We start from the raw sequence: 26,671 nt of genomic DNA, 5'->3' as shown, positions 1-26,671 counted from the left end.
CCGGCCCGTCGTGTGCGGCCGCAGCGCCCGCGAATCGAACCCGTGAGGTCACAGCCACTGAGCGACCACGGCACGACTGGCCTGTATTTTTGTGCTCCACACGACGTCATTTCAATACAACCAGAGTGACCACCAAATAGAATATATATGTCTTATTCTATTTCCAATCGAGTCGCACTGCCTTCTCCACGAATTTCGCAAGAAATAAGTTGTGTTAACGATATTTTCCCTCGAGCATATATTTCAAGCAGCTAGGTGAATGCTTAAAAAAAAAAATGGGGCAGCTTTGCATTAGTGGCGCGAAGACTTGGAAAACATCGAAGCTGGAGGCCCCACCTACGTTATTCTTGGTTCGGTGAAGTTTATGCGTGGTTATGCTTGGAGACTCGGCCAAGTTTTCTGAGTGGTTATCCTTCGAGCCTCGGTCAAGGTTCAGGCATTACGCACGCTTTTGCTCGGCAACGCGAGCACGTAACTCATGGGTTTCTTGAACGTGCACAAAAATCTAATTAACACGGGTGTTTTTGCATGTCGCCCCCATCGAAATCGGCCGCCGTGGCCGGAGATGCCTCACAAATATGGAAGAAAATAGTCGATGTTTTCAAATCTCACGTTCCCGTAGAGATTTCCAGCATGGAGTTCACATTCCCCAATTTTGGCAAAATGCACTGAAGAATTCAAAATTAATTCGTTCTGCAGCAATGCAATTTTAATGGTTATGCACATGAAATAAATATGTCGAAAATAAATTTTCGATGGCCTGAATTTGCCCCTGAGCAAATGTGTCAGCGCCCTATCCTGCTAAAGGTACAGCTGGGACCAGAAGTGTCCTTTAAAACTCGAAGATTGAGAAAACGCAAAAATGCGAAGCATGGACTAAAACGAGCCCGTACACTAAAGTGCTACTTACTTTTCAACTAGGCTGTATTTCAGAAGTTTCATCACGAAGTGGCGACTTTCCGTGGCATTCATTAGCAGAGATATAGTCTATAGAATGAAGAAAAAAAACCTGCGAATTAATGGTTTGATTTTTTAGGTACTATTTTTCTTTCATAAAACTGCAACTAAGCAAAGCAAGTGTGGAGCTGCTAAAATAATTATTGGCAAGCGAACCTTAGGGCAGATCAGTTAAATGGCGCATTAACGTATCCGGATAGAATTTACGTTTGTCCACGGGGCTGACTGGGAGAAATTTTAGCCAAATTATGAAGCGCGTAGGGCATGCGATGGTTACGTTCTTTTATGGCTTTGAGAATAGAATACCTTTAATGTTTAGTTCATAAGATGAATGCAGACATGCGTACCCAGAGCTGAGCTTCGCCCGGTATGAACAGCAATACAAAAATGTAGTATTCAATGGCGCTATTTCTTCAGTCCAAGTTTTGTAGAGCACAGCTCTTGATGGCCCGTTCTTGTTGCGAGTGTCGGTGGCTGCGCTGGTGCAACCGAGCGAACGAGCGCAACAGCGAAAGATGAAATAGTGAACACGGAGCGGCAGATGAAAGACACGAGCCGCGAACGGCAGAGACCAAGCAGGCTGGCATGCGATCGCGCAAACAGCTCGCTTTTCCGTTCTCTCGCTTGCCCTCTCGTGATTCGTTGGCGCCCGCGCGTTTCGTCACGGCCGTCATTGCGCCGGGGCGGGACCACAAAATGCGCTTACGTAACACTCCTGTCAATCATTCCAAAACCGAGTGAAATCGGCCGCTGTCGTGGAACGGTCGACATAACGATTCGCAGTCGATGAACAGCGATCGCCAATTGAACTGCGCGCTCCCGCCAATTTGTTTTGGCGTGTGCGATACCACCTAGCGGACTAAACCAAAATATATGCCACTTAAATTAGTTTTCTTCTATCGCATGAAATTTCCGAGGCAGATTATATGTTGCAACAGTAAGAATTTCTTCCTTATATTACGTGTTTAATTATTGAAGCATCACAAACATTCTGCTCGTAATATATCGTCCCCGATCAAAGCCCAAACTGGTGACGCAAACTTCCGGGGCTGGGCTCGCTCGTTTACTGGCTGTGCTCTCCCTCCCGTTCTCACAAATCTTGCGGACGGCCCACTTTGTGTCGTCGCAGCCAGGCCGAATGAACGGAAAAGCGAGCTGTTTGCGCGATCGCACCCAGAGCGGCCCTTCAAAGACATGCGCGCGAGAAACTGGTTGCATGCGGACGCGCCCGACGGCTCGATCAGTGCTCAGGCATGTCTCAGCCGGACTGCTTGTTTCGTACGATCCTCTGCTCGCGTCAGCTCTCGCTCGCGCTTGTTTCATTTGCTTGGTTTAGTCTCTTTTCTGTCTTTCGTGCCTGTTCGAGGGTTTGCCAGTGTTTTGTAATCTGATTGCACGTGCAACGGCGTCATTTGTGTGCTACTTTCCGGAAGCCAAGCGGCACCAGCGATCATAGTGGAATTTTCGACGAGACATATATAAAATTCGACGCGCTCGACCCGCAGATCAGATTTTCAACGATTGCCGACTCTGTTACATGCCTCTCAAATTTTTTGCCTCAATATATTGCGAAATGAAAACACGTATTGAGCTGCGCTCAAATTTCGCATTCAGGAGTATCGTAATCGTCGGTGAATTTATTTTCTCTCAGCATATGCACCGTCTACTAGAGAGAGAATCCCACTCACCAGATCCTTTAGTGGCTCCGCGACGCCGTGGTAGTATGATCGCTGTGAGCGACAAAGGTAGATGTCGCCTATGCAACCCATCAGCATAAAAAGGCCTGATGATAAGAGCATCAGCGAGCTGCCGAACACCATGATGTGGCTCGTACTAAAAAAATGAAATATGTGGCAGTTTAGTTTCACTCCTCAGAAGCGGGCATGTTAGTCTTGATTTTCAGTTAGCTACCCGAAAAGCACACAAGTACAAGCACTGAACGAGCATTTCAATACCGGCTTGCACGTATACGCATATCTATAGAACATTAGCGCATTAGTATTTGCCACTAAAACAAGAGAATAATGTGGCATGATCATGAACATAACCGTAGCAAAACATGTTCATCTGTTCTCTAAAAAACTGTCAAATCTCACGAGACTATTTTCGCCAATGGTGCATAAGAAGGATAAACACAAATCCAGGGCCATCATATCTACCTCAAAATGGACTCAGTGCAAAATGTGAGTGGTTTAAGTGCGAGTGAGTGCGCTCCGTTCTTCTCATGCGTTAAGCCTTATGTGTGGACAATTCTTTTAGGAGGTGATGCACATGCTAATTTCAAGTTTGGGCAGACAGGTTACTACATTAAGTTAACTATAAGCTACTTAAATACAGGAATGCATAATACAGGACCCTTCTAGGCAGCAGTAAATATATCACGTTAGAGAATTTTGGAATAGGGGGCCCAAGTTGACTGTGTATTCAAGAACTCCAAATGTGCTTGTGCACTCAAGGGAAACGCAAGCCTCTTCCGTTTCCGAAATCTAAAGCTCTCAGATAAACATGTGTAATCATTGCAGTGGTACACACAACGCAGTATAAAAAACTTAACCTCAAGCCTGTGCCTTGCAGTTGAACTTGCGGGAAAGGAAAGTTATTTGTCTGAACAATCTTCGTTATTTTCCCAACAGTTAAGTTCGAATACGAAGGAGTCCTTGTAGTTTTTTTCTGCTGCAGTTTGCTCTTTAAGTTTTCTACCTAAGCGAATGACAGTGCAAATATCCCTTAGATCTGTACGCTGTATAGTGCGTCTAGATGTGGCATGGAAACAATGAATACGTACAGGACGAGAATATATCCCGCTACGTTAGACAGCTTGTTCCGCTCCAAGGGCGATGCATGGCCGTAGTGGTTGGCGAAACCCAGCGTGAAGCCAGTCATCATTCCTCCCATTGTTATAACCACGAATATCATCACGGCAACGATGGAATACGTGCTTCGGAGAAGATAAAAATATTACGCAATCATCAATATACACGTATAAGAATCAAGTCTGTAAACTTAGGAAACGATTGCTAATTAGAAGCGGTGATCCTCAAGTCTACAATACTTTAGCAATGGCAAAAATCAAAGGCTATTGGCGTATGTCCAGATGAAAAAATAATGAATGCAAAAAAATTATCTTCTTTAATTTGGAAGCAATAAAACAGGCAAACGCAGGCTGCTCTCGTGAGGTCAGGCTGTCATTCGGCGGAGTTTGGTTTTTACGAGTAAAATGACGTTAGAACGTGCGACTGCTGCTGCAACGCTTGAAATACACTAAAAAAATTATATTCAAGACACGCTGCATGCATTCGAAAAATAAGGAGTGAGAGCAATAGGCGCAGAATCGGAAAGTTGGGGTGAACGTTTTTGCAAGGGCACGTGTCTTTCACAGCGCAAAACTGGTCCTACTTGACAGAGATACAACTTTTAACGCCTTTTCAACCTAGAAAAAAAGATTTCAGCGCTTTGATAGATAGATGGATAAACTTTATTGAGGTACATTAGGTCGCGCTAGTTTCTTAGCCTGAAGTGGGCCGCTCCCACGTTGGGACCGAAAAGACTTTTAATCTTCATGAAATTCGGATAGCGTAAGAGTGCTCTAGAATTGCCACGATGGTCATGTAAGAGGAAACTTGAGCTCTGTTGCTCTAACTGGCAGGCTGTACTAACAATGATGCAATTCCATTATCGCCACTACAGCGGGCTCATGCGCTCGCAGCTAGTGGGACAAGGCACTGAGGCAGGAATTCCCTTTATCCCTGCTGCTGTTTATGATGTACATGGTGAGAATGGAGAGGGCGCTAGAAGGATGTAATATCAGGTTTAATCTCTTATACAAACAGTCGGGTACAGTAATAGAGCAGCAGCTCCCAGGTTTATTTTATAACAATCACTTTGCTTGTTGCTAGCTAACAAGCAAAGTGATTTGGAACATCTGGCTAATATCTGTGGGCAGGAAGGCAACAAGTTAGGTTTGAAATTTAGCGTTACAAAATCGGGTGTTATGGTATTCAATGAAAGTAATGAACAGACAGTGGAGATACAGGACCAGGAAATACCTCGGCTAACAGAATATAAATATATTGGTACATGGATAAACGAATGTAATAGATATATGCGTACACAGGAAAAAAACAATAACAGTGAAGGAGAAGAGAAATGGCAGCCCTAATGAAGCACAGAGTGCTATGGGGATACAATAGGTGCGAGGTCCTCCGAGGTATGTGGAAAGGTGTAATGGTTCCAGGACTTACTTTTGGAAATGCGGTTGTTTGCTTTAAATCAGGGATACAATCAGGACTCCACGGGAACCAAGGGTGCGATCTTGTACGCGTTCCAAAATAGAACGGAGGCGGTCCGTTCCACCGAGCCGCACACGGTTGGCCAGTTTGAACGGTGAAGAACGCCATGACCTCAATTGTGAAGTGATATCTGCTGTCAATCATTCCGTGTTGTCTGCTATCGGACAAACGCAACGGAATGGACCGCCAATTTCGCGACGGAAAGAACGGACCGCCTCCGTTCGAGTTTGGAACGCGTACAAGATCGCACCTCAAAGGTCAGTGGGTCGCCTCGCATTGGGCGCTCACGGGAAGACTACAAATGAAGCTGTGCAGGTTGATATGGGCTGGACTAGTTTTAAAGTGAAGGAAGCTCGCAGCCAAATTGAGTATGAAGAACGGCTGAGGAATATGGAAGAAAGTAAATGGGCGGGGAGAGTGTTCAGGTATCTGCACAGGAAAAACATTTATTCATAGTGGAGGAATAGGACTAGGAAGCTTACCAGCAAGTATGCGGCCTGTAGGGTGGGCAACACAGCAACAAAGAAGGTCAAGCGGAAAGTCAGAGAGGCTGAAAAAATCTAATGGGTGGCGGCAATGGAAAAGAAACCTGCAATGAGTACCTACTTAAGAGGAAAAGCATGAAATCAGGAAAGAAACAATTTATGATAGCTCAAAGGGAAGCTCATTACTTTTCGAAGCGAGATCGTGATGCCTTAGAACACGCACCTATAAAGTGAGATATAAGACGGAAGAAAAAGCATGTGCTTGCTGCGGTAAAGCTAGGGAGACTATGGAGCATGTTTTATTGCAAGGTGAAGACTTCTACCCAGCGGTCGATTTAGGCGCCACTGGCCTCTTTGAAGCACTTGGGTTCAGTGAAAGCAGTGGAAAAGTAAACATGTCCGCAGTAGGCATTAGTAAGAGGTGAATGGAGAATTGGTGGAAGAAAAGTAGGGAAACGACAAAAAAAGGGAGACGTACAAAAGCACAGTTCGAAATAGGTGATCAGAAAATTTGGGTGGGGTAGTTCATAGTGTTTCTCTGTTTTATTGTTTAACCTAGGTAGGACATTAGGCAGTATAATAGCAAAAGTTTGGTGGCGCAACCCACCGCCCCGTTCCAAAAGGGACGCTCATAACATCCGTCCGTCCGTCCGCCGTCCGTCCGTCCATACACCCATCCATCCACCCATCCACCCATCCATCCATCCGTCCGTCCGTCCGTCCGTCCGTCCGTCCGTCCGTCCGTCCGTCCGTCCGTCCGTCCGTCCGTCCGTCCGTCCGTCCATCCATCCATCCATCCATCCATCCTATTTTGCAAGATTTTTGTACAGCCTAGATCCTAGGTGAGATCCTAGATAGAGTGTCGACGCTCACGAAAAAAGAACTTCTGAAGAAAAGAAAAAAGGATCATTTGTTAATTTTGTAACTAAACCATACGTCCGGATATGGGAGGATATGGGAGGAAGAAAGAAAGTAGGTCCTTCCTTCTTTCTCTCTTTGTAGAAAACAGTGAACGACTAGCCCAGGTATATGTTCTCGTAGTACACTTGCATCCGTAAATGGTTAGCCTTCTGCCTGCCTTTGTGCTTTTAAGATACTGAAGTTATGGAGGGGCATTGAAAGAGCGGTGTTTGCACTCGTGCGCGGAGATGTTATATTTGGCTTCTCCACTGAGCAAGTGTATTGTGCATCATAGTCCGCCATGTAACCATTAAGAATGACTGTATGCATTCCTTGGACTAAATGTGATCCACCCGATGTCGCACCAGCGCATGTTCTGGCAGACTGCAGCTGCCCTGCTGTCTCGTTGTCTAAACGTTGAGACAAGTGCACATATGAAGACAGAAGTCTTCTCTCCATAGAGGAGAAGGATTCATTCGTACTTCTAACATGATTACAGTAGAACATTCTTGCACTTATGTTCCTTTACCTAGCGCAACACTTGTAAAACTAGATTAAGAGTGTATGGGTGCCAAGCTGCCGAACAAACCCTTACTATCATTCATTCCTACCGAACAAAACTCCACAGTGGAACGAAACAGTGTCGGTCGCCAGCAATCCTGATCATTCGTCTTTTAAGCTGCCTATCAAACATTGTATTAACGCGAACTTGAAACCACTCCTCTTTGTAACGCCATTACGCATTAAGACTATTTCAAATGATAAATAAGTTGTCCGATTTACGGCTTACGCCCACATTTGTTTTGACCATCCAAGTAAAGTAGTCATCCCTTTGTGCCACAAATCTCTATTTGCATTCTTTTCTTCCGAAGACAAGTAGAGAGTGTAGTCATCTTCCCCCCTCCATCGTTGCCCCACCAGATTGTATCCACCCCCTCTGTGACGAGCTCTGGGTCCCGTGAGGGTATACTAATAAATAAATTATTTCATACTTCATAACAATTTAGCACGAGTACAACGACGTGTCGAGACAAAAATAGCAGTTCAGGGGTTGCCAGGAACTGATATTTTTATTTGCACTACACAACATTTGCTCAGCGCACGCTAAACACTCATAGCAACCGCCACTATGAAATATCTGTCAGATTATTCTAAAATAAAGCATTACCTTTTCATGACAGAACGCTTGCAGCGCTGGCACATTCTCGTTAGCAATTTTTCACAAAGTTCTTTTATATCTAAGCGAGGCACTAAGGTTTCGAATCCTTTATAGTGCCTTGATTCCTTCGAGAATAGCTTCATGTGTCCGTGCTTACAACGGTGCAGAAAATGAGAGCTTGGTTCAACTGTAGTAAGAGCTTATAATGCTCTCATAGGTTTCCTTTTATAAACTTATCCTCTATGTGTCGCCTTCTTTACGCAAACTGATCAGATATGTAATAAATGTCCCGTCCATGTGTATAGTGTTCTATTTAACATATTTAGCCTCACTGCCATGCAGTATGCTGCACATTGCAGACTATAGGTTCAAGATGAAAGACAGAGGTTGTTTGAGTAAGCGTACCCGAGGAAGCATGACGTCATCGTTGACGATATGAATACGAGTGATATCACGAAAATCTTATTGAATAACAATTCAGAATGATCAAAAAAGCTCATCACGAAATAGTGCACTCAACTTATTAAAAGAACACAGTTGTTAGAAATAAAGCAAAGTTTCAAATTAACAGGTTAGCTTCCAACTTACACACATCTGGTGTCATCCTTAACGTGATAGCTGTAAGCACTGCTTGCCTGGACAGGGCACCCCTTGCTATGTCGCACAGCACGAAAAGTTCACTTTCAGCTATTTTGTGTAAATGTTCTATGGTATTTAGCTAAATGTGTTCAGGAAGTAGTGGTTACTGTTTTAGATGTGACACTTCCTGCAACTGTCCGCTATGACCGTCAAAGTATAAGCAATCTTCTATAGGTCCGAAGTCTCAATTCAATCTTTCACTTACACAATATTCTTCACGCCGGCAAGGTCTAAGAGGTTCTTTTCTTGGCTCGTTTTGTTCGAAAGAAGTATCGTTGTCATCGACTTCACGCCTTCTTCCACCTGGAAAAGATTAGCCCGGTGTACGAGGTGGTAAATGTGCATTTTATTTGCCTCCTGTTTCTTTTATAACTTTCTGAGCTACAACTACATCCCAGAAAGTCAAAGCTATAGTTTTTAGTTCGAATGCTGGTAATCTTTGTGTAGGGCAGCCTATTACGAAAGACCTTAAGTGCTCAAACTGGAAAGGCAAGTATAGCGCAAAATGTCATTTCCTAATGCCGTTAGCTGTCAGATGCATGCGTTATGAGAGGCTCGTGAGAGTTCGCAAGTATCTGGGTGCAACTGGGATCTCGTGGTTCAGTGATTAGTTCATTATGAACTAATATATGGCAAAAGTTCCAATATTGGCCAGCCGAATAGGTGTTCTGCAGATTTCATGCAAAGGTTATTTAATGAAGAAAATGGTACTATGAGGTTTGACTAAAATAAAATTGACAACTTAAAACAAATAGTGCTTCGCAAGTGTCCTGATTAGGTTCAAGTGCCTTCCACAGCATTCATACCTAAATAAGAGGGACAAAAGCTTGTAAACACCCATCAGAGAGCGCGCAATGACTTATTTAATACTGCATACAAGTAATTTTAAGCACTGTAATACTACTGCACCACGTAGGCTGTGTGTCACTGGTGGCCTGCTGCGTAGAGCGGAATAAGGTGACGCGAGCACAATACGTACGATGAAGAAAAGAACCGCTCTGATAAATTATTTCCGAAAATAAGTCGAATGAAAAAGGAAAATTTCTATTAGGTCAAGTTATCCTAAAATTTCCTGAAAGGTTTAAGCTATCCGAGTCACTGGCTTCTCGGCACACTTGCCTTACAAAAGTAAAGTATCAAGTTCTGCGCTCACGCGGCATTCTAAGAGTAAGGCAGAAAACTAGGTGGGGTGATGCAGTTAGGAAATTGGCTAGTGCAAGTTGGAATTAATTGGCGCAGGACAGGGGTAATTGGAGATCGCAGGGAGAGGCCTTCGTCCTGCAGTGGACATAAAATGGACTGCTGCTGCTGCTGCTGCTGCTGCTGCTGATGATGATGATGATGATGAACTGTAACGCATCCTGAACGAAAATTATTTTAGTCATGTGAATGAAACGTTGAGCGGCGTAATGACTTATGCAACTGTTTCAGAATCCTTTGACTCGTCTTGCATGGTTCAAGCGTAGCAAGACTAGCAAGACTAACAAATTTAGCCTTAGTCCGTGGTCACTTATATCTTGCCGAATATTTGTCGGTTGATATATCTTCCACCGAACATTTCGCCGCAGCTTACTTCGCGACGAGTTTACATTGTCCCTTTCTTATATTTTGCCATACATTGAATATCACTACAAGTTTCGAAATTCCGTCCAGCAGGACACTTTTTTCTGTCAGTGATTTCGCACGGTTAATGTTTCCGTCACTCTCCTTCCATCCTCTTTCTTTTTTTTTTCATTCCTCTTTTCCATGCATAGCGTAGCAAAGACGACGCGTGTCTTATTGAACTCCCTGCTTTTCCTCTGACATCCTCCTCCTCCTCCTCTAATGCTGGCAGCTGCAGACTGGAAATGTAATCTGCATTCGCTGAAACGATCGATGAGCGTCGTCGTTTTGTGCATGCTTTGTTAACTAAACTGTTGTGGTCACTGTTAACTAAACTCTTGCGTTGTGTAAATTGTTTTCAGATGTATCATTGACTATTTCTTTTATTCCATTTCTCGCATGTATAATTCTTTTGACCCTTATAATGTAATACATAAATCACAAATGTACGAATGCGCTGGTGGCACTTTCAAATTCCGCATTTTTCGTCATGTTCTGGCGTGACCCATGACACCGTCTGGACATCCCATCCCCGTAATGGTACCTGATATCTCACCACGCAGCGTGCGTTGCACGCCAGTGGATCGGGGTTACATGATGCCCTTTGCGTGAGAATCGGTCAGGCAGCTTGAGGGCTTATGTGCTCACACTCACGGCAATGTAATGTGCAGCGATTAGCATCATTTGCACTGAGCTGCATGCTACAGTGATCGCTCTTGTCTTTTGGTCCCATAAATGGGTGCGTGCGCAACCGCAATGCTTACGTGGCGAACTTCGTAGCTAAAGGCGAATAGCTGGCCTCGCAATTGCTGCATGAGGTCGGCAACAGTGATAACTATAGCTGAAAAAAAAAAAAGCGTGCAACTTTGGTAATTGCCCAGTGCTAATTTCGTTTATACGGAGTAGGGTATATTGCTGCGAGTATTGTGTACAAGCTCTCACCGTGTCTCTGGAACAGGGTCGAGAACATGACAGCCTCCATAATACTCGAACTTGTTTCTTTGGTCTGCAAAAGAAGTGGAAACTCAGCAACCTGTCGGAACTTGGGGGTTCTGCTTAAACGCAGTGCGTTTGCCATCAAGAGCAAAATAGATGCTAGTCCGAAAGTATCGAGCCAAAACAGCCTGATATCTTTACAAGTTGATCGGTTGGAATTTTATTCGGAATTACTACGAACAGAAAAATTACACAATGTAGAGAGAAGTACCATCAGGCAGTCCAGTCTGCAGCGCCCTGCTTTACAGAAATGACGATCGTATACGAATTTCTTGTCACTCAGTTTGAGAGTGAGCGTTAGCTCGGGGATAACTCGGACTTTACTATTCGACTACGCGCAAAACAGGGAAAGGTCCTTGTGAGCTGACCGCTTGACCAATATAAATCAAATTTGCTGCGTTTAGAAAGTTAAGTTGTAGCGACGGTATAGGAACCCGGGGCGGAATTCACAAAGCTTTTCATTAGTAAGTGTTGTTTGTCAACGGGTGATCACCTTCCGTAATAATATTTCCTACGTCACTATTGGCTGGCACCAACGGTTTTAGCCTAACAAATTTTTGTGAATACGAGCCCAGAATTTCGATTCAGCACCTCATACTTTCATACATTCATACACCTCATCGGTATGCCTAAAATAGAAATAGAAGCAGAATCTTTACAATTTATTTGTTCTGTACTAAAATCGAAAATCGCATTTCTCTAAAGTGCGTCTGTTAGAGCATCTCAAGAGCACAAATTTGATATATAAATTAGCTTACTTCAAATTGCTGCAATGCTTCCGAAGGTTCTGCAGAAGTCCTACTGAGAAATCAGTGATATACTTGAGGGCGGTGTATAACAAGTAAAAGTTTTACGCTTTAGATGTTATGATAGCACAGTTTAGAAAACTGTGACATTTCTATATATTATTGAGCTAGAGTTGATAACATATGGTAGCTACAGTGTAGTTTGGAAAACTTCATGTAAAAGAAATATTTGTGGCTCATATAGCAGACCTGTTTCATGCAGTTACCACATTCTATTTTTTTAATCTAACAAATTTCGTCAGACCTGGTGTGGCGGGAGCCGAGAAAAGCAATTTCTCCCTTCCCACGTATTTATAGGTAGGAGCTCCCAAGCTAAAGCTTCCTCTTAGTGCTCTGAGAGTGTACTGCTGCCTAAACATTTGAAGAACATCTATGCATCTGCCCGAAGCAGGCAAGTAGCTTAGTAACGAAGCTAGTCAATTTTTTTGCCCTTTGCTCAGCCTCTTCTTGTACAAATTCTGGGAATGTTAAACAACCTAGAGACTTCTTCGTCGCTGTGGAACGCTGTGGTCCCATGATGCATCGGCTTCCTTTTTATGCGAAGCATATTACTAGAGCTCAACCCAGCTCCTCAGGCGCGGCGGTGTTGCCTTCAATACCACGTGACACCATGACGTCACGACAGAGGAGAAACGGGGCTCCAACTCGCGCCGTTGCTCGCGGCGTCGCGGCGGTATAGAAGCAGCTGCGCTTGCCTCTGCTAGGCACTCACGAGGTGAAATGCCTCCTGGAGACAGAGCTGCTCGTTGGAATGAGAAGCGAAGGTTGCGGCGTGCTACAGAGACTGATGAAGAGCGGGAAACGTCTGGCCAAGCAACGGGCTCAGTATGCGGCTCGGCGACAAGTTACTTAACAAGTTTAGCCACCAATATGCTTCACATCTGACTAGGCTTAACCAAGCTAAGCCTCAGCCAATTTTTTTTTTCGTGTACTGTGTCCATATTTTTGCCTTGACTCTTGTGATTTTTGGACCACTGGTGCTGTAAGCGACCCGCTGTCGAACGACACCTCTTCAGCGGAAATCGGACCTGTCATCTTCAGATCATCGCCGATTATTCCAAAACATCCAAACCCCAGCGCCCCTGCCTCGCAACGCCGGCAGCGTACGTCGGCGGTAGCAGCTGCGGTGGCCATGAGTCGGGACGGCGTCGTCGACAGCGTTGACATGGCTCCGGAAGAGATCCTCGATTGGCGCAAGAAATTTATCAACTCCCACAGCAAGAAGCGTCGCCCAGCAACATCAAAACTCCATCACAAGTAAGCCGCTTTCCACCTCGTCCTGCTCCACTCCCAGCCACTGAATAGACGGTAATTCTTCGCGTACATGGTGGCGTCAACTGTGCCAACATGCATGCAGTCTCTCTCCGCGACATTGTCATGAAGTCCACTGGTCTCTGCATGGCTCCAGCATCACTAGATCGACTCCGGCCAACGAGATTAACAACACAATCATCATTAGCAGTCCCTGCATGGACAAGGCTGATCGCTATTTGAAGGTCGCCACCCTCAACATCATGGGCAAGAGCTAAGAGGCCTCCACGCACGTGGCACACCCCAAAAATTCGTGTAGGGGTATCAGGAAGCTGCCGGCCTCCCTGGTAGAGGGGAACGTGTTGGCTAACCTTCGAGAGTCCCATCCAGCAGTCAACATCCTAGCTGCCCGATCAATGGGCTCTACAGACTCCATCCTGGTAACTTTCGAAGGATCAAAGGATAACCTGACTTCTAAATTGACTACCTCCGCACACCTCCGCTGCCGACCATGAGGTAGCGGAGGCCTACCACGACTGGTAGACGGACGTCTAGCTACATAATGTGGTGATGGACGCCTGCTGGGACTGGACTACTCAGACCTCCCTCTCTCCTTCCCGGCCCCTCCCCTCTCTTAAAAGGGGAATAAAGTTCATTCATTCATTCATAAACAAGCTATATCAGTCACTGCTGTAACCGTACTAAAGAAAAAGGTAAGATTGGGTGGAAAAAATATCTGTGATGCTTACCTTCAACTCTATGGTAGCCATCTTTCTTCTAAGATTAGTGAAGTTGTCATTCTGAAAGTAAATTTTCTTCCAAGAATGTATGCCAACATTTATGGCGAGGTTCACACTTCATTTTACCCTAGCCTCACTTGTGGCTTCGTAGATCGATTTATAGAGCTGTATCCGTCTATCAACCTGTACAATAAACAGCTTTTCTTGACAGGCACGTGTAAACAGCATCGTGATAACCCTGTTATCACGCATTTCTCTTTTACTTCTTTTATACCTTACATACTTAGCGGCCCATGCGGTGAATAAACAGTGCGAGTTTAGCATAACCTTCTATATGATTGTGCCTTTAGTGCGCTGCCTTCTGCTAGAAGATTACTTTTACACTGATTATCTGGCTTGGGGACCTAACAGCAAACATGGACTGTGAGGGACACTGCAGTAAGGAGAACCAGGAGTATTTTTTAACCTTCTGTTCCCTTAAGCGATGTTTCCCAGATGAAGGGCGACAGAAAATGACTCAGAGCGCTGAACTTACAAATGTACTTTATTTTCCAGAGCGCAGCTATAAAAACACTTTTCGCCAAGAAAACAGAAAGCTACCACTCAGGTTAGGCAGAAAAAGTTCATCGCTCGCTGCGTTCTCTTCGGTCGTTCTTGTTTATGCGCTGGGAAACATATTTTGGAGCACCAACTATAGCGCAACACTCTACCTTGGTGTATGATGCATATACCTTGACTTGATGCATAATCTCAATACAAGGCAGATTTATTAGTTTGCCCTTTGCTTGCAATGCGAATTGGAGATTGGAGAACCAAATAATAAATGGTCCCGTAACAAGACGTGTAATTATAACTAGTAGTTGCCACCCTCGCGGTATGCAATCAGTGCTCTAATAGGCCCTAAACGCAAATATCTGAGAACTATTTGCAAACTGCCTGCACCACATTATTTGAGCAAGGGGATTGCATTCTCAAAAATTAACGTAGCCAAAGGCGTTTACTTACGATGCCGCTGATCAGAAATTCAAAAGCTGAGCGATGAAGATAAGAAAACAGGTTGTAGACTGAAGCAAAGAGGTCCCGCAGATGCAGTAGCGGAATACAAAATTTCTCCTTACTGTTATTGTACACATTCTCGCCGAATATACTTGGGGCGTCCAGCTCCTCACGCACTTTAAACGCTATGGCACGTGATGCCAGGCCTCCGAATACTGCGAGCAATATTGTGGGCTATTGTGAATGTAAAAGAGTATTGCGATTATTTTCCTCACCCTTGGAAAACAGGCGGCGGAATCTCTCGAGCTGCATGGACATCCGATCGAAGGTTGTCTTTGCAGCCTGTTGAGATGAAAAAATAAACAAACATGCCATTAAAATGAACACACTACAGAGCGTTAAGTATAAGGGAAACTGTCGTTGTGCCACTAATAAATGAAAATATGGAAAGACATGGAATTTCGTTGCATAGCGTTGAAGATATATATATATATATATATATATATATATATATATATATATATATATATATATATATATATATATATATATATATATACATACATATATATATATATATATATATTCTGGAACTTCGTAATCGGACACTGCAGCCCGTCTTCATAATGCCGGAAGAAGGACCACCACAACCACAACCCGCTGCCCTGGTGACCACCGTGGTCTGCCCCGGCCCGTTGCGGCAACGCGACCCACCCATCTTCAGTGGTACAGAAGACCATGACTTCGAAGACTGGCTCGCTGACTACGACCGGGTGAGCATCCACAACCACTGGGCAGCACCAAAAAACTGGCTGTGGCTTAGCTAAGGTTAAGCCCAGGATGCGAAGCATACTAGCCTTTATTTTAACGCGACAGCGTTAAGGAGCTCGTGTCGCAGAAAAGCCGGTGTCGTCGGCGTCGGCTCAGGCGTGCGGCGCTTGCTCAGGCGCACATTTCGGTGTCGCGCCGAACGCTGCGTTGCTCGACGCTCGCCGCGTCCGATGCGGGGCGCGTAGTCGCTGCGCCGTAGCAAAGCCACCTAGAAACAGTCTCTGTAGCACGCCGCAACCTTCGCTTCTCATTCCAACGAGCAGCTCTGTCTCCAGGAGGCATCTCACCTCGTGAGTGTCTAGCAGAGGGAAGCGCAACTGCTTATATGCCGCCGCGACGCCGCGAGCGACGGCGCGAGTTGGAGCCCCGTTTCTCCTCTGTCGTGACGTCACGGTCTCACGTGGTCAACCTTGAAGGCGACGCCGCGAGCGAAGGCGCGAGTTGGAGCCCCGTTTCTCCTCTGTCGTGACGTCACGGTGTCACGTGTTATTGAAGGCGACACCGCCGCGCCTGAGGAGCTGGGTTGAGCTCTAGTAATATGCTTCGCATAAAAACTTAATTACGTGTCGTTTTATTTGAGCGGTGTCGCCAGCGTGTGGCACCGCAACCACGAACGTGATCTGACGACGTGGACGGCCTTCAAGACTAACGTGACAGAGGTATTCGGGCGCCCCGCAGTTCGCAAGCTTCGCGCCGAGCAACCTTTGCGTGGCCCTGCGCAACAGTGCGGGGAGACATTTACGAGCTATATAGAAGATGTTGTCGACCTCTGCAATCGCGTTGACGTCGCAATGCCTGATGCCGAGAAGATCCGCCATATCTTAAAAGGCATTGAAGACGATGCCTTCCAGATGCTGTTGGCGAAAAATCCCTCGACAGTCTCTGAACCCGTCAGTCTGTGTCAAAGCTTTGACGAACTGCGCAAACAACGCGTAGCCACCCGCCAATCTACACCTCAGGCCACTTCAATGTCGAGCTTGGCTGCTGTCCCGGATAACACTTCGTTGCTGCTACAGATCAGGGAGTTCGTCCGTGAAGAGGTGGCTCGTCAGCTTTCCTTGATTTCACTTGCATACGGCCAGCCGAGTACTCCGTTGGCGCCCGCTCTCCAATCTATCATCAAGGAGCAGGTAGCCGACCACATTTCGCCTTCTCTTCAACAGGCCCCGACGGCCGCTCCCCTGACGTACGCCGAAGTCGCGATGAGGCCTGCGCCACAGACCTACGGCCCCCTTCGCCCACCTTTGCGCCCACCCGTATCCCTGCCAGTCCGTCCACCGGTGGACTATGCACGACCTCAAGACCATTGGCGCACGGAAGACAACCGTCCGATTTGTTTTTATTGTGGCCGTGCTCGACACGTGGCACGTCACTGTCGCCTGCTTCCACCGAATTTCCCGAACAATGTGCGTCCGTATGCGCCACGTTTTCAACAACGCCGCAACTATTCGGACGCCTTTGAATCTCCTTCTGCCGTCGACACCGCGTTCTCCGCCGCTCGCCGTTCACCTTCTCCTCGCCGCCGCTCGCTTTCCCCCATGCACCGGCAGGGGAGCCCTTTGCGCCAGGAAAACCAAATATCGCAGTTCAGGAGGCGAGAACTGTGGTGCCAGCGAAATGTATACGGCCTCACACTTCTCCGAAGCATGTTATTGAAGTCGCAATCAAAGGAACATTGACGCTAGCACTTGTCGACACCGGCGCTGCACTTTCAGCGATAGATGCCCGCGTTTGCCGCAAGATCGGAAAAGTGACGACGCCACTTTCTGGAATGTCTCTTCGAACTGCCAACGCGCAGCACGTCGAGCCATCCGGCGCCTGCACTGCTGGTGTCGTAATTCAGGAGGTCGGTCCTCTATATCATAGAATTCATCGTGTTGCCATCATGTTCACACGACGTCATATTAGGTTGGGAATTTCTCTCCACACATCATGCGATCATTGACTGCGCCCGCGTTGAAATCGAGCTGTTTCAGTTTTCGACCGATATTATCACTGACCATAAGGACCATTGTCGCAAAATCGCTGTTTCAGACCACACCGTTATACCTGCCTGGTCTTCCACTCTTGTCAGTATCTCTTGCGAATCTGTAGACGACGGCACAGTACTCTTCGCTCCGTCTGAACTCTTAGTTCGCCGCCGTTCACTACCACTGCCGTTCGCCGTCCTCGAGTTCAAAGCTGGCGCCTCTTTCATGTGCGTCTCCAACCCATCGGCTGAACCAATTACTTTACGCCGCCGTGAAAGCCTTGGCAGAGCAGAGCCACTGACCTCATCTTCAATATTTGACACGATGGACGACTCCACTTATCTTGCTGCTCTCGAGGCATCGCCTCCTCAGTCACTGCCACGTTCTTTTACGCCAGCTATTGCCAGTGACCTTACGACGACGCAGCGCGACGAACTTCTTCGCTTGCTCCAAGGCTTCTCTTCGTCTTTTGACTGCCAAGCAACATCACTCGGCCGCACAACGACTGTTTCGCACACTATCGACACTGGGAGCTATGCACCAATTCGACAGCGTCCCTACCGAGTATCGGCGACTGAAAGACGCGTTATCAATGACCAGGTGAACGAAATGCTCAATCGCCGTGTCATCCAGCCTTCTAGTAGTCCTTGGGCATCACCAGTCGTCCTAGTTAAAAAGAAAGACGGCACCATACGATTTTGCGTGGATTATCGAAGGCTTAACAAAATTACCTGAAAGGATGCGTACACGTATCGACGACGCCCTTGACTTTTTGCAAGGTGCGGAGTTTTTTTCCTCCTTAGATCTCCGCTCTGGCTACTGGCAGGTGCCCATGGCTGACGCTGACTGCTCGAAACCCGCGTTTGTAACACCAGACGGCCTGCATGAATTCACTGTAATGACGTTCGGTCTGTGCAATGCGCCCGCCACCTTCGAACGCATGATGGACGGCATCCTACGCGGCCTGAAGTGGCATACTTGCCTCTGCTGCCTCGACGACGTTGTCGTCTTTTCTCGTGATTTTCCGACCCTTCTTCGGCGTTTATATCAAGTTTTGACCTGTCTCCGGAATGCTGGTCTCCAGATTAACTTAAAGAAGTGCCGATTTGCAGCTCGAAAACTGACTATATTAGGCCACGTTGTCTCCAAAGAAGGCATTCTTCCTGATCCTGCTAAACTTCGTGTCGTATCCGAATTTCCAAAGCACTACGCAGCTTTATTGGCCTATGCTCTTATTTTCGACGTTTCGTTCGCAATTTCGCTACTGTGATCGCACCACTAAACCAACTTCTCCAGGGCGACAATGAACTTTCTGCTTGGTGGGAAGCCTCTGATGATGCCTTTACGACTCTTCGTCACCTACTCACGTCTCCGCAAATTTTGCGTCATTTTGATCCCAGCGCACCTACAGAACTTCACACTGACGCCAGTGGTGTCGGCCTTGGTGCCGTGCTCGCACAACGCAAGAACACCAATGCCGGAAACGTAGTCGCCTATGCCAGTCGTGCCCTCACGAAACCTGAGGCCAATTACTCAGTAACAGAAAAAGAGTGCCTGGCTATCGTATGGGCTCTTCAGAAATTTCGTCCATATCTCTACGGTCGAAGCTTTGACGTGGTGACCGATCATCACGCTCTTTGCTGGTTGTCCAACCTAAAAGACCCATTGGGCCACCTCGCTCGGTGGGCCCTCCGAATCCAGGAATATGATATCCGTGTCGTCTATCGCTCTGGACGCAAACACGCCGACGCCGATGCCTTCTCGCGCTCCCCAGTTACTTCAGACAGCAGCACTTTTACCGACAGACATGACATCTCACCACTTGACATCCTGGACATGGCATCGGAGTAACAAAAAGATCCATGGATCGTCATGATGTTCGACTTTTTGTCAAATCCTCCGGCAACTTCGGCACCTCGAGCGCTACGCCGACAGGCGCAGCACTTCACAATCCGGGACGGACTTTTATACCGCCGCAACTACCACAATGACGGCCGCAAATCCTCTTAGTTGTGCCTCGCCACCTACGACAAGAGTTCTGCTCCGCTTTTCATTCTGACCCGCAGTGTGGTCACGGCGAAGTGTCAAAAACTTACACACGGCTTCGCCTACAATAGTATTGGCGAGGGATGTACACCTTCGTCCACAAATACGTACGCTTCTGCATTGCCTGCCTGCGACGCAAATGTGTTCTGCATCTCTCCACCGCACCTCTCCAACCACTTCCCTGCCCAGCTCAGCCATTTGACCGTATCGGCATTGATATATATGGGCCTCTTCATTCTACTGGCGCTGGCAACCAATGGATTGTTGTCGCCGTAGATCATTTGTCACGGTATGCTGAAACCGCCGCTTTGCCTGCCGCATCAGCAAAAGACATCGCCTCGTTCATTCTAAACAACTTCGTTCTCCGCCATGGCGCACCTCGTGAACTGTTGAGCGATCGGGGCCGCGTATTCCTCTCAGATGTCCTGCAGTCACTCCCATTTGAATGCCAAATTATTCACCGCACTACTACTGCTTATCATCCACAGACCAATGGCTTAACAGAACGATTCAACAGAACTCTTGGTGACATGCTATCAATGTATGTTGCATCTGACCACTCCAACTGGGACCTTGTACTTCCGTTCGTCACTTACGCATATAACACTGCCTCTCAAGCCACTACCGGATTCTCACCATTTTTTCTGCTTTACGGCCGCCATCCCTCCAGCACCATTGATACGGTTCTCCCGTACCGGCCGGACCCTGCTGAATGCTCACCTGTTGCTACGGTTGCTCAGCACGCCGAGAAATGCCGCCAACTGGCCCGTTCGTTGACGTCTGCTCAACAGTGCCGCCAAAAAGAACGCCATGACCTCAATCCTCCCCCTCACCCCCTCCCCCTCGACTCACTCGTGTGGCTTTGGCTCCCACCTGTTGCTGCTCCTGGCCTTTCGTCTAAGCTCCTCCCGAAGTACCACAGGCCCTACCGCGTGGTTGCACAAACATCACCAGTGAACTATGTGGTCGAACCCTTATCGCCATCTCCCGATCTGCGTTGTCGGGGGCGAGAGACTGTGCACATTGACCGGCTGACGCAGTATTATGATCAGCCCACCTCTTCCTAGGTCGCCAGGATGGCTGCTCTTCAATTCCGGGGGTGATTGTGACGAAGAAGATCGGCAGGCTGAAAAGCCCCGTTGCCATCGCGTGGCACGTACCCAGTTCGTTCGCTGGCTGCGCCCTACCTGCTGGTGCTGAGTTTGTCACTGCTGCTCTACGAGCCGAATAAACCCCCTTTACGATATATATATATATATTGCAACGAACAGATAAGGGAGTCCAGACACAACCATTTATTGTGGGCTAACTTGTGCCTTGGGGGTAAATAAAAACACTGCTGCGCTCTAAACAGGAGATAAAGAATGCCTTCTTCTTCTTCTCTCTCGAGCGTCGCTTTACCTCTTCTCCTTGCAGACGCCGACAACGGCCACCTACCATGCGACTGCGTGCGGCGAAAACACGTGCCATTATTTCGTCGTCTTTTCCGCTAATACGCCGCTATCCTCTTGAGGGGGCGCACCAACCTATGCGCGTTGTTTAAATATGTTTCTGCCGAGTATCACTATATATATATATATATATATATATATATATATATATATATATATATATATAGAATTATATATATATATATATATATATATATATATATATATATATTATATATATGATAGAATTATATTATATATCATTATATACAAATCATCAGCCTGGTTACGCCCACTACAGGGCAAATGCCTCTTCCATACTTCAACTACCCCTGTCATGTGCTAATTGTGGCCATGTTGTCCCTGCAAACTTCTTAATCCGCCCACCTAACTTTCTGCCGCCCCTTGCTACGCTTCCCTTCCCTTGGAATCCGGTCCGTAACCCTTAATAACCATCGGTTATCTTCCCTCCTCCTTACATGGCCTGCCCATGCCCATTTTTTTTTCTTGATTTCAACTAAGATGTCATTAACTCGCGTTTGTTCCCTCACCCAATCGGCTCTCTTCTTATCCCCCCTTAACGTTACACCCATCATTCTTGTTTCCATAGCTCGTTGCGACGTCCTCAATTTAAGTAGAACCCCTTTCGTAAGCCTCTAGGTTTCTGCCCCGTACATGAGTACTGCTAAGACACAGCTGTTATACACTTTTCTCTTGAGGGATAATGGCAACCTGCTGTTTATGATCTGAGAATGCCTGCCAACTGCACCCCAGCCCATTCTTATTCTTCTGATTGTTTCAGTCTCATGATCCGGAGCCGCGATCAATACCTGCCCAAAATAGATGTATTCCCTTACCACTTATCGTGCTTCGCTGCCTATTGTAAACGGCTGTTCTCTTCCGAGACTGTTAAACATTACTTTAGTTTTCTGCAGATTAATTTTGAGACCCACCCTTCTGCTTTGCCTCGCCAGGGCAGTGACCATGCATTGCAATAGGTCCCCTGAGTCACTAAGCCAGGCATTATCATATATATATATATTTCTCCAACTGCATCAAGAAAATTTAAGAATGTTGAACCTACAACAAACTCAGTTGCCGCGCTGAATTTGCACGAAATTCTCTTGCCTCTTTATTCTACGACTCATTTCTCTGCTAAAACATTTGCGCTTAGGTTTTTTAGGTGCACGTTCCGACAAACATTCGCTGGCACTGACGAACTGCACGTACGATCGTTATTTAAACAACGTACACAAAACACCATGGTCGCTAAACCATATAACTGGCGTAGTCACCAAGCATAAGACGTATGGAAAGGGATCTTTGTTGTGCTCTTATTGCTCGTTTAAAAAACAACTTCCTGCACAAACATAGTACGCACTAGCTACTATTTAAAATGAGATCAGCTCTTTGTCCTGTGTGTGTTTCTCTGCCTTTGTAAAATGAATCATATGTGGGTGAGTTCAGAGATTCATTGGTGCTTTAGGTTCTGCGAATGCGGTAGTAAAAAAGTATGATTGTGAAACAAATGATAGACTTCATAAGAAGCATTAAGCCAGAAGCTTTAATCTAAATAAGAACGATTAAATTGTTTTCATGGGTAACCAATGCAGCGATTTTGATGTCAACGCTTATCAAAATCGCTGCATTGGTTCCATTTAAAAGTATAAGTCCTTTTGTATTTTGTACTATAAGTACTCTTGCAAGTGCACTATTTCATTTAGAAAGCTTAGTCAAATGCTAGTACTTGTAGCACGTGGATCTTAGTTTTTCAGTACACATTTCTATAAAATTTCTAAAAAAACAAAGTCAACTGACAAGGTGACAACTACAACTCGCCAACCACATAAAGATATCTTACCCAGATTGTCTCTGAGCCTACTCGCGGCGCTAATATTTTAGATCTTATTTTCACAACAGAGCCATATAGCATAAGCCCTGTCGTACAGCTTGATGGCTTTAGTTACCATAACCTACTTGATATGCCGCTGAAATTTACTGCTGATGAATGTAAGGTGATCAGGGATTGTAGGAAGTAAATTTCGAACAAATCAACATTGAAATTGAGGTTTTCTTTCAGAAAACGTTTCCTCGATTATTTATTTATTAATTTTTATTTATTTATTTATTTATTTATTTATTTATTTATTTATTTATTTATTTATTTATTTATTTATTTATTCATTCATTCAAAAGAACCTTACAGGCCCTATGACAGGGCCTAAAGTAAGGGGGGCATAGTAAACAGTAAAGTTATAAAACGTACAAATTTTCAACAATTCAACAACAATTTAACAATTTCAACAATTATTCACGAACAGGTCTGTTGAAGTAAATTGCAATTCATTTAGAAATATTAGGTCCCTTCTATTAAATAAATATGTGCCACTAGTCCCAATATCTGATGACAAACATAACCCATAGTTTAATAAATCGCTTAGATCAATCAAAAATTAAGAAGAAGAGGTTATACGCTTCTGCTAAAAGCTATCGTGTCTCTCGTCATGGTCTGATTATAAATATTGTTTAAAATAATCCTGCCATGCAATATCTGAAGCGACAAAGAAATATTTTTCTCCCGATCTGTCCTGATTTTTACACACTAACCGCAGAAAGTATTGGCGAGCTATTTCTCCTGATCCAGGCAATAACACTGTCAGATTACATAACGCTGACCATGTTCATGTCTATGCATCTGAGTATGCTTCAACTTTCAAGTCGTTTTTTTGCTCTGTTTTCAATGATGAAGGCTGCTCCTCCGTTCTCTATGTCTTTGACCTTGACTATCGTTTTGTGTACCCTATAAATATTAGTGTTGAAGGCACTTGAAAACTAATACGCAAGTTGAAGGTGTCCACACCGTGTGGCATTGACAATATTCTAAAATTCTAAATAACACGTCAGTTATGACCAATCCGATCTTATATCACATTTTTCAACAGTCTTTATCAACTAGTCTTCTTCCTGCTGACTGAAACATAGCCAAAGTTATTCCGATATTTAAAAATAAAACAGACACTCACCTTATAACTACCACCCCATTTTGCTAACATGCATTTGCTGTAATTTTCTCGAGCACATCATCACCTTCCATATATCCGACCATCTGGAATCTAATAAATTATTCTTTCAAAATCAACGTGGTTTCTCTAATGCGTTATCTTGTGACACTCAACTACTGGAATTGACGTCAGATATACATTATGGCATGAATAATAGCAAAACTATTGGCTGTCTCTTTCTTGACTATGCAAAAGCCTTTGACAGAGTTGCTCATTGTCACCTAATAGCTACATTACCTGCTCTTAGGATTGCCTCATTAGAAGTATCCTGGCTTCACAATTTCTTATGTAATCGGCAGCAGTTCATATCTGTGAATAACTTTAGCTCCTCCACATCTGTTGTAACGTCAGTTGCCCTACAGCGTACTGTTTTAGGCCCTGCTCTTTTCCTAATTTTTATCAGTGATTTGCCCAGCAACATTTCCTGCTGCATATGTCTTTTCGCGAATGAGTTCGTATTCTACAGAACGAATAACTGTCATGATGACCATCTAACTTTACGAAATGACCCTCATCTAGTTAATCAGTGGTGCGACCGTTGTCAAATGTCACTTAACGCATCTAAGTGCTACGTACTTTCCTTTACTCGTATGAAATCAGCTCTTAAGTTTCCTTACAAAATCTGTTCGGCTGTGGCTTTACTTACAAATATCTTGGTTTTAATTTTGTACTGTTCTTGCCTAGAGGTCTAACATTGAGAATATATGCACTAAAGCTAACAGAACTTTAGAGTATTCACGTCGTCATCTACCCCATTCCTCATCTACCATCCATCAACAGGCCTACCAAGCTTTTCGACGCCCTCAACTGGAATGTGCTTCATTGATCTGGTCTCCTCATCCTCGGCACTTAATAGACAAATTGAAATACGTCCAAAATCGTGTTGGCCGCTTTATAACTTCTAATCGCAGTCGTTGGTCTAGTATTGCCCAAATTAAACGCGATGTCCTCCTTCATGACTTGGATTCCTGTTGCTCTGTTGCCCTTCTATGACTTTTTCATAAATACTACTATAACTCGTGGTGCAGCCGTTTTTCGCTTGAGATTCCTTCTCTCACATCTACTCGATTTCAAAATCATCTCAGTTTCAGGCGCATTTTGGGCCGCCCATAATCATTCAATAAGACGGCATAGCTGCGCGCCATCCAACTATAGAATAGCCTTCCACATGATATTGTTTCATTAAAATATCCTGCCAAATTTCGTGAACAATTGCAACTTCACATATTCTCTTGATTATGCTTTACCAGTTTGTGTTGTAGTCGTTTTTGTATGGTTTTACGACTTTGTATTGTATTGTGATGCCTTGACTTCGCATTTTTTTTTCACTCTTTACCAGTGTTCCTTTTCTGCTTCCAATGTACAAATTTATTTGCTTCTCCTACTATGCAATTTCTTTTTTGCTTTTATTATTGTCATTTCTCTGTAACCCCCTACCCAATGCTCCTCCGAGCCTGTGGGGTAAAATAAATAAATAAATAAATAAATAAATAAATAAATAAATAAATACTGCAAACTGCCTCTAATTATATATTTAAAGTCCGCAAAACTAATATGTCATACACCGTTCTCAAATATATTATTAATTTCTGAGCAGGACTATTCCTAAATTTTCCTCAACATAGCAACAGTTTCACTTGCGCTGTAAATTCATATATCACGTTTGTTAGATGCTATAGCTGATGCAGTTTACAGAGCTACGACATCTGCTTTTTAGCTCAGAATTATGAATATGTAAACCGAGTTCTATATTTTAAAGCTTACTGATTTTCGGAAATCTTGGCATACAGCATGGCGGTACTAAATTCAAGTTCTGCTTGCTGAAGAAGTTGCTACCACTTAACTTTATCTCACGAATGCAACAAACTCCAATCAAATCGGCCTAGGGGTTGACACACAAAAGAATTTCTGCGCTTTGGAGGGTACTTGAATGGAGAAACCGGAGTTGGTACTGAGCCATAGCTTCTTCATTTCGTTTGTGTTGTGCCGATGTGCAGCTCACATGCACCTGTTAACGAATGTCACATGTTAACCAGATTGCTCGTTGTGCCAACGCGCTGCTGCAGTTGTGTCAGTACCCTGCACATGTTTCATTTCAAGATCCCATCGGGCAACACATTGTCGCAGCCCATATTAGCTGACATGGCCATTCTGTCGCAACATAGCACTTGCAAAAATAGTGATAGGAGCTTTCGAAATTAAGAGACTAGAAGACAGATCTATCAGCGAATTATCAGTGGCTATCGATGAATTAAGTTCTATATCTAAGCTGTTCCTGCTTGCGTTCGCTGGACAATCAGCTGTCGCAAGTTTTGTAGGATATGCCTTTATGCCGCTGTCACTTTAAATATTTCACCACGTGTTCCTGATTTTATCCTTGCAACTTGGTTTTCGTAGTAGTGTTTTCACCAGGTGTCGTACTTCTGCGTTTGGTTTTCAGTAAAAGATATGCAGCTGTTAGAATAGCATAATTACTTTTGTTTTTTTTTGCCTTGTCTCGTCTGACTAAATA

At 45.0% G+C, this 26,671-nt stretch overlaps 1 protein-coding gene and 1 long non-coding RNA gene across 3 annotated transcripts in view; one reads left to right on the top strand and one right to left on the bottom strand.

The window, feature by feature from the left end:
• Positions 1 to 26,671, top strand: part of LOC135902309 (uncharacterized) — a 68,912-nt gene that overhangs the window by 8,872 nt on the left and 33,369 nt on the right. The gene's annotated exons all lie outside the window — the stretch shown is intronic.
• The window catches only part of LOC135902307 (uncharacterized), a 57,296-nt gene that overhangs the window by 21,696 nt on the left and 8,929 nt on the right, over positions 1 to 26,671 (bottom strand). For both annotated transcript variants that reach the window (XM_065432277.1, XM_065432278.1), the window contains exons 6-15: positions 15,096 to 15,162; positions 14,943 to 15,035; positions 14,830 to 14,855; positions 13,834 to 13,884; positions 10,974 to 11,037; positions 10,796 to 10,872; positions 8,635 to 8,732; positions 3,743 to 3,895; positions 2,646 to 2,790; positions 911 to 987 (exon numbers count right to left, since the gene is read on the bottom strand). In XM_065432277.1, coding sequence (XP_065288349.1) covers positions 911 to 987; positions 2,646 to 2,790; positions 3,743 to 3,895; positions 8,635 to 8,732; positions 10,796 to 10,872; positions 10,974 to 11,037; positions 13,834 to 13,884; positions 14,830 to 14,855; positions 14,943 to 15,035; positions 15,096 to 15,162 — 851 coding nt within the window. The remainder of the gene's footprint in view (positions 1 to 910; positions 988 to 2,645; positions 2,791 to 3,742; positions 3,896 to 8,634; positions 8,733 to 10,795; positions 10,873 to 10,973; positions 11,038 to 13,833; positions 13,885 to 14,829; positions 14,856 to 14,942; positions 15,036 to 15,095; positions 15,163 to 26,671) is intronic.

Source organism: Dermacentor albipictus, chromosome 5 (genome assembly GCF_038994185.2).
Source record: "Dermacentor albipictus isolate Rhodes 1998 colony chromosome 5, USDA_Dalb.pri_finalv2, whole genome shotgun sequence".
NCBI classification, from domain to species: domain Eukaryota; kingdom Metazoa; phylum Arthropoda; class Arachnida; order Ixodida; family Ixodidae; genus Dermacentor; species Dermacentor albipictus.
This window is presented reverse-complemented; position numbering and strand designations above follow the sequence as displayed.